At 48.8% G+C, this 14661-nt stretch overlaps 3 protein-coding genes across 4 annotated transcripts in view; 1 reads left to right on the top strand and 2 right to left on the bottom strand.

Annotated features, from left to right (window-relative positions):
- Positions 1 to 14661, top strand: part of FANCA (FA complementation group A) — a 257965-nt gene that overhangs the window by 73404 nt on the left and 169900 nt on the right. The gene's annotated exons all lie outside the window — the stretch shown is intronic.
- LOC310768167 (farnesol dehydrogenase-like) lies at positions 1345 to 10781 on the bottom strand. Its single transcript, XM_083625897.1, has 6 exons — positions 7843 to 10781; positions 7225 to 7332; positions 5594 to 5733; positions 4433 to 4529; positions 3487 to 3611; positions 1345 to 2441 (listed from the first exon to the last, which is right to left on the bottom strand). Exons 1-6 carry the CDS (start codon positions 7925 to 7927, stop codon positions 2265 to 2267), a joined length of 732 nt encoding a protein of 243 aa, XP_083482023.1. The 5' UTR covers positions 7928 to 10781; the 3' UTR covers positions 1345 to 2264.
- Positions 9928 to 14661, bottom strand: part of FBXO31 (F-box protein 31) — a 29048-nt gene continuing 24314 nt past the window's right edge. For both annotated transcript variants that reach the window (XM_083625896.1, XM_083625895.1), the window contains one exon: positions 9928 to 14534. In XM_083625896.1, coding sequence (XP_083482022.1) covers positions 14312 to 14534 — 223 coding nt within the window. In that variant the 3' untranslated portion in view covers positions 9928 to 14311. The remainder of the gene's footprint in view (positions 14535 to 14661) is intronic.

Here is a 14661-nt window from a genome sequence, read left to right as displayed (position 1 = left end):
CTATGGCATCAAGACAACCTCTTTGGGCATGTAAATGGCAGTACTTAACTAGCCAGTTAAAGCCATTGCCTTAATGAAGGAGCTGTCACCTTTCTCTTACCACACAGACTCACAGGTTTGGAATAGACCCATGGGTGTCATTCAGACTGAACCCCCCCCCAAAAAAAACCCTATAACAGTTCTTTTCTGCTGCAATTGAAACAAAGCCACATGGCCCTCTTGAATGTAAATGTGATTTGAATGGTTCTGCCACCATTGAGCTGGACCAGGGCAGGGGATAGAGGCAATTTACAGTGAGTCTCAAAGAGAAGTTTATATTCATTTAAAATCTCTCTCTTCACAGGCCTTACCAAACATGTTGTGGTATCTTAACAAGAGGGATGTGTTTTCAAAGACAACAATCTGCCCTCTGGGTGGGGTTTTCCCGACTCCCCTCCAGCTTCTGCATGTATGGCCCCTTTGTTCTTCGATAGAAATCGTTTAACACAAAAACTCGTGCCCACCAGAAAGGGAGATGAGATGCTTCTCATTCTTTTTTCTTTCCTTGCAGAAAGGCACGTACTTTCTCTGGAAAGGAGGGGGCCTTCGAAAACAGCTAGTGGGAGCCAGGCAGGGACCTTCGGTGCTGAGCTCTCCCAAATATGATTGCATTGCTGCAAAATCCTTGCTTTGGAATGGGTTGGTTCGTGTGGATTGAAAACGTGCTTTGCTTCATCTAGGAGAGGGGTCTGAAATGGTGCCTGATATCTGCCCGGATTCAAAAAGGTCCTTGCAACACCCCCTTCTCCTCAGTATTAACCCTTGCAAATATCAACTGGGGCTGCTGTTTATTGCTACCCTGTAGTCACCCACCCCATAAGGGGGGTGGCATAAGGGGACACGGGTGGCACTGTGGGTAAAATCTCAGCGCCTAGGACTTGCCGATCGTCAGGTCGGCGGTTCAAATCCCCGCAGCGGGGTGCGCTCCCGTTGCTCGGTCCCGGCGCCTGCCAACCTAGCAGTTTGAAAGCACCCCCGGGTGCAAGTAGATAAATAGGGACCGCTTACTAGCGGGAAGGTAAAAGGCGTTTCTGTGTGCTGCGCTGGCTCGCCAGATGCAGCTTGTCACGCTGGCCACGTGACCCAGAAGTGTCTTCGGACAGCGCTGGCCCCCGGCCTCTTAAGTGAGATGGGCGAGCAACCCTAGAGTCTGGCAAGACTGGCCCGTACGGGCAGGGGTACCTTTACCTTTACCTTTAGTCACCCACCCCAGAAGGCAGATGCCCAACCAGCACCCCCCCAAGACCTCCAAAAGGCACTTAAAAGAAAGAGGGAGAGCGAGAGCAAGGAAAGGAAAGCACAATAGACAGTATTAAGGGTTTATTAAATATAATAAAATGTTTAGTGAAAGGTGCAAATGAACATGGCAAGACGGGGACAGGAATGTGCAGCGAGTGCTTGGCTGTTGGCATCTCTGTCTCTCTCCTGCACCCTTCTCTCCAGGCTAGGTGGACCACAGGCCATTTCCAAATGCTGGGCTGCACTTAGGATGGGGTGGCGGGGGAGATAGACTCAAGGGCAGGGTGTCTTTAGAGCAAGGAAACTGGTGCCGTGGAGGTTGGAACCATCTGCCTGGAAGACAGGACATCGTCAAAGTAGTCCAAAAGGGTTGGGTGGGCATGTAAGACACACAGCGAGTCCCCAAAGCAGGGGTTGCTCGGTAGGCAACTCCCAAAGCTGCTCATAATTTTGCAATGGTTGTTTTATTTAAAGGCAAATCTAACACAACCCATCTTGTTTCTGGGATAAGAGGGGCCCCTCTGAACCAAGCCACAAATGCCCAGCATCCCCCCGGCCTCCTTAAACCCGCTTTCGTGACCACTGGGACTTGATGTTTCTCCTTATCCCTGCCCAATCTTGCAAGCCCACCCACCACAAGACTCTCCGGGCAGGGTCTGTTGATGTGCAACCAGCTAGAGGACCAAAGTTTCCCTCGGGAGGGTCAGGTTTGGTTGCTCAGAGGAGTTTCTCCCTCTCACAATCAGATCCACCACCAGATGATCCACTACCTCCCTGAAGTGGCTCATGCCGGTTTCTATGTGTGATGTTGATGCTCCCTCTCTGTGCACATCTGGCTCTGAAGAAGGGCCAGAGCAGGAGAGAAGGAGCCTCAGGGCTGAAAAGCACCCTTTCCCTACCAGTCAGGCACCAGGGAGAGACACAGGGGGTGGCATAAGGGGAGGGACTATGGGTGGGTATGGCTGGCAAGTCTCCTAGCCGGCACCTCAAAGCTTCCCTTCCAGCGCCAGGGTCTTGAGGTCAGCAGGCAAGCTGGCACTCAGCACCGTATGTGAGACGATCCTCTTGTCCACCAGGGAAGCCACGGCCTCTCCCACCTCCAGGTGGCTCACGTACCCGGGGCCCAGGCGCTCTGGCGTCGTCACACCCATGTTGATTTTCACCTGCCGGGGAAAGCCAAAACAGTGCCAGAAGAGACATGGGGGGGGGGGAGAGGCTGCACCAGCCGCCCACTGATCTGCACACAATTGGGAAGCCCCCCAGACATTGTTGGATTCAGACTCCCAGCACCCAACACAGCCAGTGGTCAGGGATGATGGGAGTTGTAGTGCAGCCGCATTTGCTGGATGGACATTTGCATCCCTGCTGAATGGACCCTGCCAGTCAGAGACTTGCGGCTCACTGGGATCAATTAAAGTCAGCACAGTGGCCATTTCATTTATCCCAGACCCATGGTGAACCTCTAGCAGCACAACTGGGCACCTTCAACTGCCCCACTTGCAGTCCGCCATTGTCTACTGAGGCAGACGGATGCCAGCAACACCCTGCCTAATGGGGTTGCTTTGATCCCAGTCATTCAGAAGGTTTTCCCCAAAGTTCTGAGTGAGTTAAAGGTTCCGCTGAAGATCTGCTGGGTTTGGTGCTAGAAAGAGGCTTGGAAGGAGCTGTAGGGGGAGCACTGAGCATCAAGGTTGAGTCTGCCTGGGGACTATTCTCCTCACACGCACACATTTCACAGAGAAACCTCAAAGCCTCTTAACTCTCTCTCCTGCAAGGGAAACCAACCCCACAAATCAGTAGCCAACTTGGACTACATCCCCATCTTCCCTTATTATTGAGCTATGCTGGGACTGATGGGAGTCAGGACCAAACAGCATCTCCTGGGTGCCACATTGGCTGTTGATCTGGCTACTAGCCATGCTGGCTATGCTCTGCCTCTATGGCTGGAGGCAGTATCCTTCTGAATCCCAGTTGCTGGCAACCACAGGACAGGAGTGTGCTCTTGGGCTCAGCTGCTGCTTGCAGGTTTCCACTTGGGGCAGCTGTGAGAACAGGATGCTGGACTAGGTGGGCCTGTGGGTCTGATCCAGCAGGCTCTTCTTATGTTCTTAGATGCTGAACACTCCACTAATTACAGCCCTGGGAGGGCAAAATTACTCCCCACGTGGGTAGGGAGCTGGCTGACCCACCAACAAACCCAGCACTGACCTCATTCAGCTTGCAAGGAACGTCTGGGTACTCCTCACGGACCATGAGGGAAAAGGCCAAGGCCCCCGCTGCCCCCAGTGTCAGGAAGCCTGTGCCTGGCATGAGGAGGCGCTCCCCAGCCCCTCCTGAAACAGAAAAGCTGATTTAGCTGAGAGGGAAGGAAGGAAGGAGCTGCCATCACCACCAGTGGCTGAGTCAGAAGGTCCAGGGTTCAGTCCTCGCTCTTTCCATCTAAAAGGATATGTTTGCAGCCAATGGGAGACCTCCCAGACAACTTTGATGATGTAGAATATCCATAGCTGTCAACTTTTCCCTTTTCTTGCGAGGAATCCTATTTGGAATAAGGGAATTTCCCTTTAAAAAAGGGAAACGTTGACAACTATGAGAATATCTGCTTTGATGAGACATTTTCCAGTGCATTTCCCCATCAATTCCCTTATTGCAAAAAGTCCAGTCTTTGTGGGGGGGAGCAGGTTTGTTGTGCAAGACTTCCTGGCCAACTATAATTGTGCAACCTGAATTTGTTGGTATGTGATTGAATCCCACCTGGAAACAGTCTGGAAGCACCTTGAGACTCCAGCCACTGCTAGTCTGGAGAAGGCAACACTGGGATAACAGGTCCGATCTGGTAAAAGGCAGCTTCTTCCCATTTGCCTGGGTAGCTCTCAACAGGGCAGCTTTTGTGCCAATGATGGCTCAGTCCCTGCCAACCTAGCCCCACAAGGCACAAGCTGCTGCCCCACAAATGCTGGTCACCTGCCCACATGCTCAGGCATGCAGGACCTAATTGGAGAGGATGTATGGAAAGGTAGAAAAGCAATGAGGGCCTGCGAACTGAAACAAAAGGTGCATTTCTATTGCTACTGGGCAGGAGAGGCTGACCGAAGCCCCAGCAAAAGTTTTCTCTCCAAAGTTATCTTCTGCAGACCAACCCAGCTCATCTCACCAGTGATGAAAGTGTAGGTTCCATCTGCGTTGTCCTTCACAAGGGGGAAGAAGGCCTTCCAGGCAGTGAAGGTGCTGAGAAGGAGGGTGTCCAGGACCTGTGGGAGAGGAAACAGAGGGACACCCATGTTCATTGTCCCAGCTGAAGTATCCCAAGAGTCTCCAAAAGAGGAGATCCACATAATCACACCTCTTCTGAAAATGTGATCAAGTTACAGTTTTCTTAAAATTCGGAATCCGCCTCTCTGCCACTACAAACCATGATCTGTGGCCAGTTATTCCTGTCCCAGCTTTTTGCATTGCTTAAAAGCACCGCTGCCACTTCCAGTGTTTCTATCAACATTCTACCTGATGGCTGGCCTTACCCCAAAGCCCTCAACCCTGGCTTGGCCAGCATCAAGGAGGAAGTGCTGCTCCAATGGGCAGAGATGTGTTGTTATTAAAAATGTTATAGCACTTTCCAGTATATAATTGCAGAGTGGCAACAAGACCAACTCCGGGGAAGAGTACCATTATCATAGAAATGGCCCCCAAAGCCAGCAAACAGAATCTATCCATCAGAGAGAGGGAGAAGGAAAGAGAATGGGAGAGGGTTGATCTGGATAACTCTGGGTTCCTCCAGACAATTTGTTTTGCTTGCACAAAGCTTACACAGAAGTTAGACAGTGTCCTATCTGATTTTCTTGCAGGCAGGTCATATATGAGCATTGAACCTGATGTCCTTGTGGGGTCTTTATGCATCTTCCCATTCATAGGAGCCAACTCCTAGGGGCCATGGGGGCTTTGGCCCCCACAATAAAATATTTGAGGGGGCCGGGCCCCCACAAAGTTGATGGGCATTCCCATTCAAATGGTGTGTACACTGCATCATGTGATTAATTATGCAGGGCAGGGGCTTACTTGGGCCCCTACAATATTTTATTCAAGTTGGTACCACTGTTCCCATTAATGATTTGTTCATCCCTCACTTTTCAATGCATTTCCCCACCACTTAATTTACTGCAAAAAAGGCCAGTTTTCTAAATTTAAAAAAGTGGATTTGTTGTCTTAGGGTGACAGAGCCAATTGCACAAACCTACATTCCTGGTATGCACTAGAATCCTTCCTGCAAAACAGGGACAATCTAGGGGCACCCCTGTTTCTGATCTATTTCCCTGCTCACCCGGTGCAGCTCCTTCAGGGTCTGAGTGAGAGGGGGACCCCCTTGCCACCAGCTGAAGCCCAAGGAGGACACCACGTCCGTCACCTTCCCAGTGCTTTTCAGCAGAGCCTCCTTGGCTGCCTCTGCACCTTCCTCAGAACCTGGATGGATGGGATAAATTTAGGAGCAGAGATCGTGAGACCAGGTGGCTGCATCCCCCAGCATTATCAATCTGTACTCCCAAACAGCCCAGAGCCTTTCCCCTCCTGCCAAACTCATGGAGGAAGAAAAAAAGCAAGGTCACCCAAGGGTCTTCACCTACAGGTGGCCTGCCAATAACAGCATGATGCCTGTATCCTGCAGATAGGATGCTATGGCTGCCTTGCAGGTGTAAATGGTCCATAAGGATTGCAGCGTCAGTGACCCAGATTACAGGCTGGTGCATCCCACGGCCACTGTGACATCCTGTGCAGGGGCAGTTGACCAAGGGACCCCAGTTATTTGGTGGAGAGATGACAGCATACTTGGATCAACTAAAGCTCCACTGAGCATGCTGGGGATTCATCTTCAAACCTCAAAAAAGAGAGTGAATTGCCCTCAACTGTCAGGGCTTCCTTAAAAAGAAAAGAAAAAGCAGGCTTGAGTTTCCGTGCAACAACTGGAATTTGTATTTTCCCAAGAGAATTCAGGTACTTTCTCCTATTTCTTTTATTCTTCTTCAATGTTCCCAGTTATGGACCATCACCTTCCTCACTTTTTATTTATAAAGTACCTGGAATTCTAAAGGCTATACGATTGTATGTGGGTGTTTACTGCAATGCTGCACATTGCTGATTTAATTTTATCACAATATCTTTTGATGCTGGCCGTCAAAATGCAAATCCTGAAATGCTTTCCCAGATTCACGCAAAGGCTGCCTTTGGCTCTGCTTTTCTGAAGGCAGCCTTGATCAGCTCTTTGCTAGAGAGGCGTACAACCGCCTGCAGCTTGAAGGCTGCCCTGTCTGCTGGGCGCCTTCTGCCTTCACTTTTCCAAGCTCTGGACACCTCAATAAATTTGTGCCCCCTCCACCATCCAGCCCAGCCGCCTCCCCGAACATTATGGAGATACCGTTCCAGCAGGGATGGAAGGACCTGTCTGTTTCGCTTCTCTCGGTTTCTCATTTGTCTAAACTTAAATTCAATTCTCCACATTTTTGCAGAAATTTGAGGGCTTTTTAAAAAATCCTTAGGAAAATTCACCAGCATTTTAGTGTTAAGTTCTCCTAATAAACACATTTTTATATGCAGTTTTGAATAATGTACACTTTTTTTGCAAGCAGTTTCCCTCAATATAATTTATTTTTTGCATCTTGTTTTCTGCATTCTAATGCACACTTTCCCCTCATATATGCATTCTTGTAAACACAGATGGTTGGAGAATTGCATTTAGATAAATATCAGCTTCGAAGAACAGTTGTGTTTTGGTTCGCATATTAGTTCGGAAAGTGCAGATTTGACAGAATCACCTTTAGATACAAACTAAAACGAATTTCTCCACCATCCATACATTTCAGCCCCCACTCCCTCTGCCCAGTATTTTCCCACAGCAGCCCCTCACTATCCTCAATGGCCCTCAGAAGCACCGCAGCCGAGTCTCACACAAAGTCTTACCTACGTCCCCAACCAGGGTGTGCAGGCGCTGGCAGGCTGGTGGAGGCAAAAACTGTTTCAGCTTCTCCAATCTGCTTCTGTCTCGAGAAACGACAGCAACCTGGAAGCCTGCACAGATGACAAAGGATCAGAGGAGGCAATGCCCTGGGCACAAGGAGGGGGCATGGATGCCATTGTATCAGTTCCTATGTCTGATTGATGGCAGAACAGCTGATGAAACGGAGCTCAGCCTGGACTTGGCAACTGTTTTTAATGCTAGGGCTCAGGCCTCGGGCACATGAGTTAATGAGAGAGAGACAAGTGGTTTCTGGGTGTGTGCAAAGCGCTTCCAAAAAGCACAGTAGTCACAGATACTGTCCCCCTCAACACACACACATGCCTGATGTTAGAATATTAGAACTTCCATGATATATTTGGGGCTCATCGGCACTTGGTAGAAACAAACAATTGGTAGCAGGAGTCAAACAGATCAGAACACTATGGAAAGATAGTTGAATGTGCAGCTGCTGGGCTCAAACAACCCCACGCATATGCATTCAGGCAGACACACAGAGACACAGTCAATGAATCTCGACCCAGGCTTTTGCAAGATGGAAGGCACGTCAGCATAAGCCTTACCTTTCTCCAGCAGCGCCTTGACAATGCCAGAGCCCACCGTGCCAGCTCCGCCAAGCACCACCACTACCCGGTCCGATGCAGACATCCTGGCAACGAGAGGCTGTTCAGAGGAGAGTCGCCAAACGACAAGTGGGGCTGCAGTTTCCACGCAGGAGAATAAGTAGGGAAAGCAGCACCTAGGAGTCCCACCTCCAAGGAAGCAGAGCCCAACCCACCATCCTGTATCTCCACCTCCTGGTCCTGTTCATGCTGCACATCTTGAGCCTCGGGTCCCACAACCTGGCAGGCAAACATCCTTCCCCGAGATGGTCTTGATGAAAGAGATTGCCGGCCTCCCAGTGTCCCACGTAAACTGAAGTCGCTTTGGCTGCAGTTTTGGCTGGTTTCATAGGTGATGGGCTCAGCACATGGCTTGTGGGGTGTCGTGTGCCATCGTCTCCGTCCTCAAGATTATGGCAAGCTAAGGTGAAACGAACTTTCCCAAGTCTCTGATGGAGGGCTCAGCTGGCTACATATGTCGTCTTTGACTTGAGTTCAAAGAATGGAAGAGAATGGGGACCATGTGGGCAGGCAAATGTTGCTATCAGTGGAGGAGGGACATGCTACAAAACAGACAAGTACATCACTGCCCTCTTGCAGTGTCAATCTATGCAGTGAAGAGAGCCACAGATTGTGTTCAATAACCATCCAGATATTTATTGTGGGGAGGAAGGAGTTTTGATCCTTCCCTCTAACTCCAGCTCACTCATGATTTAGGAAACTCCATGGTTCTGCAGTGCATGCAGAAGCAATTCATTGCGCTAGACACCCCTCATTCCTGCTGGCCCTCTGGCAGAGTGGAACCAAGCTAATCATTGCAGGCGCTGAATTATTGGCCCAAAGCAAAGCACCAGGCCACGTGTATTGCAATAAGTGAAGATAAGCTTATAAGTGAATGCACAGAACAGCCTCTCTCTGAGGGGCTGACCAGGAGAGGTATGGGGTAAGGTTGGGGTACATTGGAAGAAAGCACTTTGCTCATGAAGATTCGCAAAATGAATGCAAAATGAAGAGCACCAGTCCTGGCCTGGCCAGATGTTTTTGTGGTTTGAGTTGAACTGCAGTGGAGCGACAGGAAGTGTGAGTTGGGAAAGGCATCTGTGATAGAGCACCTGCTTTGCATGCAGAAGGTCTCAGGTTCAATCCTCTTCAGGTAGACCTGGGAGAGACCCACAGCTGAAACCTGGAGAGGTGCTGCCAATTATTTTTTACAATACTGAGCTAGATTGACCAGCGGCCTGACTCACTATAAAGCAATTTCCTGTGTTCCCGTTTCCTGGGATGGGAAGTTCCTGGTTGGGCAACGTAATAATCTGGTGGCAGCATCCCTGCTTCCCTCCCTGGGACTGTGGCTCAAGAGTGCCACCTTGTGTTCTTAGTTTGAAGCAACACCACGGCAGGGGCCAGAACTGCAGGACAAGACTGTAGGCAAGGTGAGGAGTCATTGTGGGGGGAAGAAGAGGCAGGCAGAAGCAACTTCAGAGCAATCTGGCTGCCAGCTGGGGGTGCCAGGAAGAGGGTAAAAGTTGAATCCAGGAAATTAAAACCAAATCTCCAAAACCATCAAATCACTGGCCACACCCACCTCTCTACATCCTGAATTTGTTCCTATAGCTTGGAGTTTGCAAAAGCAAGGGGGGCATATTTTTTAATGTCACTGGGTGGCATGGGGCTCCTGCTGTAGGTTGCTTAAATTAGACTGAAGCCAGTGGGAAACAAGTGTAGAGGTTTTGCTCCTATGCACAGGTGACCTGCTGTTGGATCTCAGTAACTAGATAGGGTTTAAATGCAGAGTTGTTAGGGAGTTACCCTGCCTAACTGAACACAGTGGGTTTCCATATAGTCATGCTTTGCAGGCAGAAGATCACACCTAAAATCCTGGCAGGCCCTGCTGGCTTCAGGGATGGAGTGATGGGAGGTCTCAGCTAAAGCCCTGGCAGAGCTGATGATGCCTGTCAAAACTACACAATATTGCTCTGAATGGAGAAATTGTTTGAGCTGGCCTGAGGTTCTGAATTCACAGTATCAGAGAACACGAGTCTCAAATTCGCAAAAATTTCTTTTTATTGTCATCTGAAATTGGAAAAGGCTCCTTGGGAAACAATAAGCAGGTTGAAAAGGAATATGTAGACATGGAGCTTGCATATCTGCCACCCAGAAAGCAGTGCAGGCTGGGCCACTGAAGCTTCATCCCCACACCATGGAAGGGATGGGAAATAAAAGTGGGATGCCACCCCTGGAGGATAAGGTGCCAGGCCCAACTTTTTTTACATGGCTGGAAGGGAGGAAAAAGAAGTTTTCAATATTCTTCCATTCGCCCACCCAGAGCAGGGAGGCTCCTTGGCACATCAACCTCTGCACAGACAGCTGCAGTACCAAGGGCATGGGTCACACACACAAGGTCCCGCTAACTTCAGCAGGCATACTACGCCGTGCCACAGCCTATGGCAAAATGAATCCCCTCACACACATTCAGCACAGAAACAGCCGTGGCCTCAGGAGGTTGAAGGACCAGCTGCTTTAGAGCAATGGCCATTTTTCAAAGGGGATAAAACAACAGCATCTGTTAGTACAGGCAGCTGAAGGACTACCCACATAATAGTGCCTGAAACAAGATCCAGGACTCATTAGTAACTGAAACAAAGCCTAAACATCCAGGACTGTAATTTGCATGTGTTCAGTAATGCTCTCAAGGCAGGGGGGAGCCCCAAATGCAGCAGGGCTGAGTGGAATAATATACCCTGCTATCTAAAGTGCCCCCACAAAGTCCAGAGTCTGAAGTTACCTAACTGCATCATGGCATCTACTCTATTCCTCTCCTGCTGCACTTGTACCTCATTTGTGTGTCACTTCCCTTGCCTACTGAAGCATAACTGTGAGGTCCTTGGGGCAGGGACCTGTGTCTTGTCTCTCCTATTACAGTACTCTGCAATGTGCCAAGGACACAGGTGGGCATTGTGCAGAAGAGGCAGCTGCCAACGTTCTGTTGTGATCAGGAAACAGAACACAGGCCAGGCCTGGGCAGGGAGAAGTGGGCAAGATTCTGCATGGCTGCGTTCAGCTGGGGGCAGGGAACAGATTCAGTCTCCAGCCCATGTCAGTGCAAAAGAGTGAGAGTGTTGTACCTGGAGGACCTGTGATGGTGTGGCAAATCCAGACCCGACTCCTGTCGATGCTGCACCACAGAGTTGCAAGCATGCACACACATGTGTCTACACACAGCTGTAAACATACACACTTACCCGGATTTAGCACCCCCTGCTCTCATTGTATCCATTTGACAAAGATAAACATTACATCTGAATTTCACTTTATTGTTGCTAGCTCATGGTCCTACCTAACCCACCTGTGGGCCTAGCTATATAGAGCTGTATGCTCCCTCCCATTTCCTGGCATGTGAAACTGCAGAATCAGCCTCCTTTATCCACACAACAGCTCTCACAGAAAGACCAAGCTACGTAAAATGCTCCATTTGCAAAAGGTTCAGGCAAGGACTGAGGAGTCAAGACGTCAACTGCACACATACTGTAAGAGCAGCTTAGTAGTCATGCCTGGGTTGATCAATAACAACACAACTGCATCACATCATTAACAATCCTTAATCAGGATTGGTGCTCATTTATAATGTGAATTAACAGGGCAGCTACGGGAGGCAAGCAAACACACCCACACCTTCCTCACCACTTGTACAACTTGCTGAAATTCAACCAATTTGTATTTCTGCTACAAAGTTTGGAAGACACTTTCTGGTTTCAAGCAAATCATTTTCACACCTCCCAGTAATCTCGTCTTGTGCTTCACATTGCCCAGTCCTGTTCCTTTTGCACAAGCAAACCTCTAAAGAAGTGCAGAGGACAGAATGTTGAAAAGGAGTGAAGAAAGTTTACAAGAAACCAGGACTCATGGGCAATTCAGCCTATGGCAGAAGACAGAGGTTTCTTTCCCACGCCCTCGCAGAGCACATGTTTCTGTCTCTATAGCCAATGCCTGTTCCCTACCAAGTCTGCACAGAGTATATAAAAACCTCTTGCAGCCAACCTGCATGTTCAGCAGTCTCTAATGTGCACGCAGATTCCCTTCTGCACTGATATGAAGATCTCAATAATTCTAGCCTTGTCCCTTGAGGCTCTCCTTCCATGCTTTTTCACCTCCCTCTTGTGTTTCCCCAGACCTGGCTACCTGCTTCATGCATTGTCGATGAAGGCTTTTACCTGTTTCCAGCAAGATCTGGCTTTCTCTTCTCTCCTTACCACTTGCAACACCCCCCACCCCACCCCCCACGGTCGAGACCTCAACCTCCCTTTCATCCTCTTCTCATCAGTGGATTGAATTCATGAGTTTAAATATGGCTCCAGTGTAGCTTTAGACCCTGATACTACAAATAATGGATTTATTGCTGTTGGTGCTGTAGGAAATGAAGAAGCATCTCCCCCGAGAAAGGGTTATGTTAGACCTGCCCAACCACCCTCCTTGCTCATACAGAAAGATTACAGTTCTCCCTTTGTAATGCTACAGCAACTAGACATGCATTATATACAGTGATTACAATGCTGCAAAAAAGCTAAGAGCAGATTCTTCCCTCCCAGTGGATAAACTTCAACAATAGGCATGGAAAGATAGTTTTTGTTGTTCATGTTATAATTCCTGTAATCCTATGATTAGGGATACCCAAGGGATTTCTGCTGGAGCATCTTCCAAAGATACCCAAGAGGACTCCAGAAAAAGTTGCATGAAATGTGGTATGGTAAGAGAGTGCAGTGGTTGATGTATTGCTCCTTCAAGGTCTGAGTTGTCCATTTTGGACACTCTCTGTGGCGATTTCATGGGAATATGGTGGTTGGTCGTTCTTCTTTCTCAGCTTCCCTTCCAGGTGTCTGAAGGACTTGAATATTTTGCAGAGGATGGGTGTTAAGAGGAGCTGGAAAGCTTTCCAAAACTGTAACGGTGGGGCAGAGGGCAAAAGAGAAAGAAAGCAAGAAATACAAAGATTCTGCAAATTAGACATATATTTGCAAGCTCCAGCTGCTTAGAAGAAGGTTGTTCCCATGAAGGATCCCTAGGTAGAGTAAAGGGAAATTACAGAACAAATCCTAGAATTGCATGAGAATCACACAGCTTCTCATAAGGCTTGTAGAGGGTGCAAACCGGAATGAGGGCACCGGGTATTAGTTGCATTTTGTAGTGCATACATGGCATGAAGGGGGAAACGTTACAGCTCCCAAGAATAGGTGGCTTGGGCCCAAGTAAGGCCAGAACTTGGCAAGACCCACTTAAAGTGCCCAAAGGTGGGCAGCCAGCTTGATTTCCATCAACAAAACCCCAGCAGCTTTTCCAAGGATCTACTCCTTAAGCAAATGCTAAGCAGCAGCAGGAGGAGGCCAGGGCACCAGTGTCAAACCCTCACACAAGAGGCACAGTGGCTGAACGGCATGGGAAGGGAGAGAACAGGAGAGAGCATCTAGTGTGTTGTGGAACTTATAATTTTTCAAGAAATAAAATAAATAATAATCATCATCATCATATCAACAGGCCTGAACCTGCAGCCACATAATGCTGTAAAGTTCTTATCCAAGTCACATGATGGGCTCAGAGACATGGGGGGAAATAAGAGAATATACAGCAAGGGTACCTCCTACTCAACTGCTCCAGAGGTCTCTTTGCCTACCCTAATTTCCTGCTACAGCAGGTGGAAAAGAAAGGAATGCAAAGGAGCTTGTGGAAAGGTTAGGAAAGAGGCAACCAGGCTGTGTTTGTTGCATGGTCTCTCTCCCTTTCCCCGCATACCCCACTCACACAGACAGAGTTGCCCAGTCAGAACTCTCACATTTAAAGGAAAGCTTCCTGGAGAGAAGCAAAGGGGCATACTAACATCTGAATCTCATGGCAGTTAACCACAGATCAAAATTTTTAACATGATTCTTAAGTGAGAGAGGCATGTTCAGAAAATAAGCCCAGGGCAACAGAGCCGTGTTGGAGAACAGCTTCCTGGCTCAGGGAGGATACCGAGTGGCTGCTGCTCGTGTAACACACACACACACACACACACACACACACACACACACACACAATTATTTACACTGTCTGCAAAGTGCTGGTTTTGGTTTGTCCCCACTCAAGCACTAAACTTCAGGGGGGCAGGGAAGGAAAAGCAAGCATGCTAAGCTGCTACTACCTTGGCCAGCTGTCCTCCAAATATACAGACCTATGTTGCAAACTATGCATAACATACTGTGGAAGTTTCATTTGTGTGTTAAGCAGTGTGTGTGTGTGTGTGTGTGTGTGTGTGTGTGTGTGTGTTCATTTTGGTAAAAAGTCCTCCTTGAGAAGTGCATTATGTCTCGAGCTCTTGTGGCTCCAAGGATGAGTGCTTTGCCCCTCAAGATGGAAAACGTGAATCCCTCCCCCTTCCAGCTGCCAGAAGAAGCCGCCATCATGATGTAAGTAACTGGATGTTCTTCAACATTTCATCAAAAGCCTCCTGCGAGGGAGCATCTGCGTTCTGGAAGGAGTCCTTGATGCGGCTGTAGAGACTAAAAGACTGCAGCTCCAGCCAGATGAAGCCAAAACGGTCGTCATCAAACAAAACAAAGACGCCAGGTGTTCGCTCAGGGCTGGTGAAGCCATGGCCAGCTATGAGCCCCGTGCCGTAGAAACTAAGAACAAAAGAAAATAAAGGATGCAGTGATATACTTTCTAAAGGAAAATCCAGGCATCACACACCTTGCCCCATCAAACAGAACTGCCAGGTTACCTGGCTTCCATGTGGACACAGAGATTTCC

The sequence above is a fragment of the Podarcis filfolensis genome (assembly GCF_964270895.1).
Source record: "Podarcis filfolensis genome assembly, chromosome: 8".
Classification (NCBI taxonomy): Eukaryota; Metazoa; Chordata; class Lepidosauria; order Squamata; family Lacertidae; genus Podarcis; species Podarcis filfolensis.
Note: the sequence above shows the minus strand (reverse complement) of the source record. Positions and strands in the feature narration are given on the sequence as shown.

Coding starts and splice junctions, on each gene's coding strand:
- LOC310768167 (XM_083625897.1), bottom strand. CDS start 7,927: ATGTCTGCATCGGACCGGGTAGTGGTGGTGCTTGGCGGAGCTGGCACG. Junction 4,530..5,593: donor CCCTGAAGGAGCTGCACCGG/GTGAGCAGGGAA, acceptor CCTCTCCCACAG/GTCCTGGACACCCTCCTTCT. Junction 2,442..3,486: donor TTCCTTGCAAGCTGAATGAG/GTCAGTGCTGGG, acceptor TTTCCCCGGCAG/GTGAAAATCAACATGGGTGT.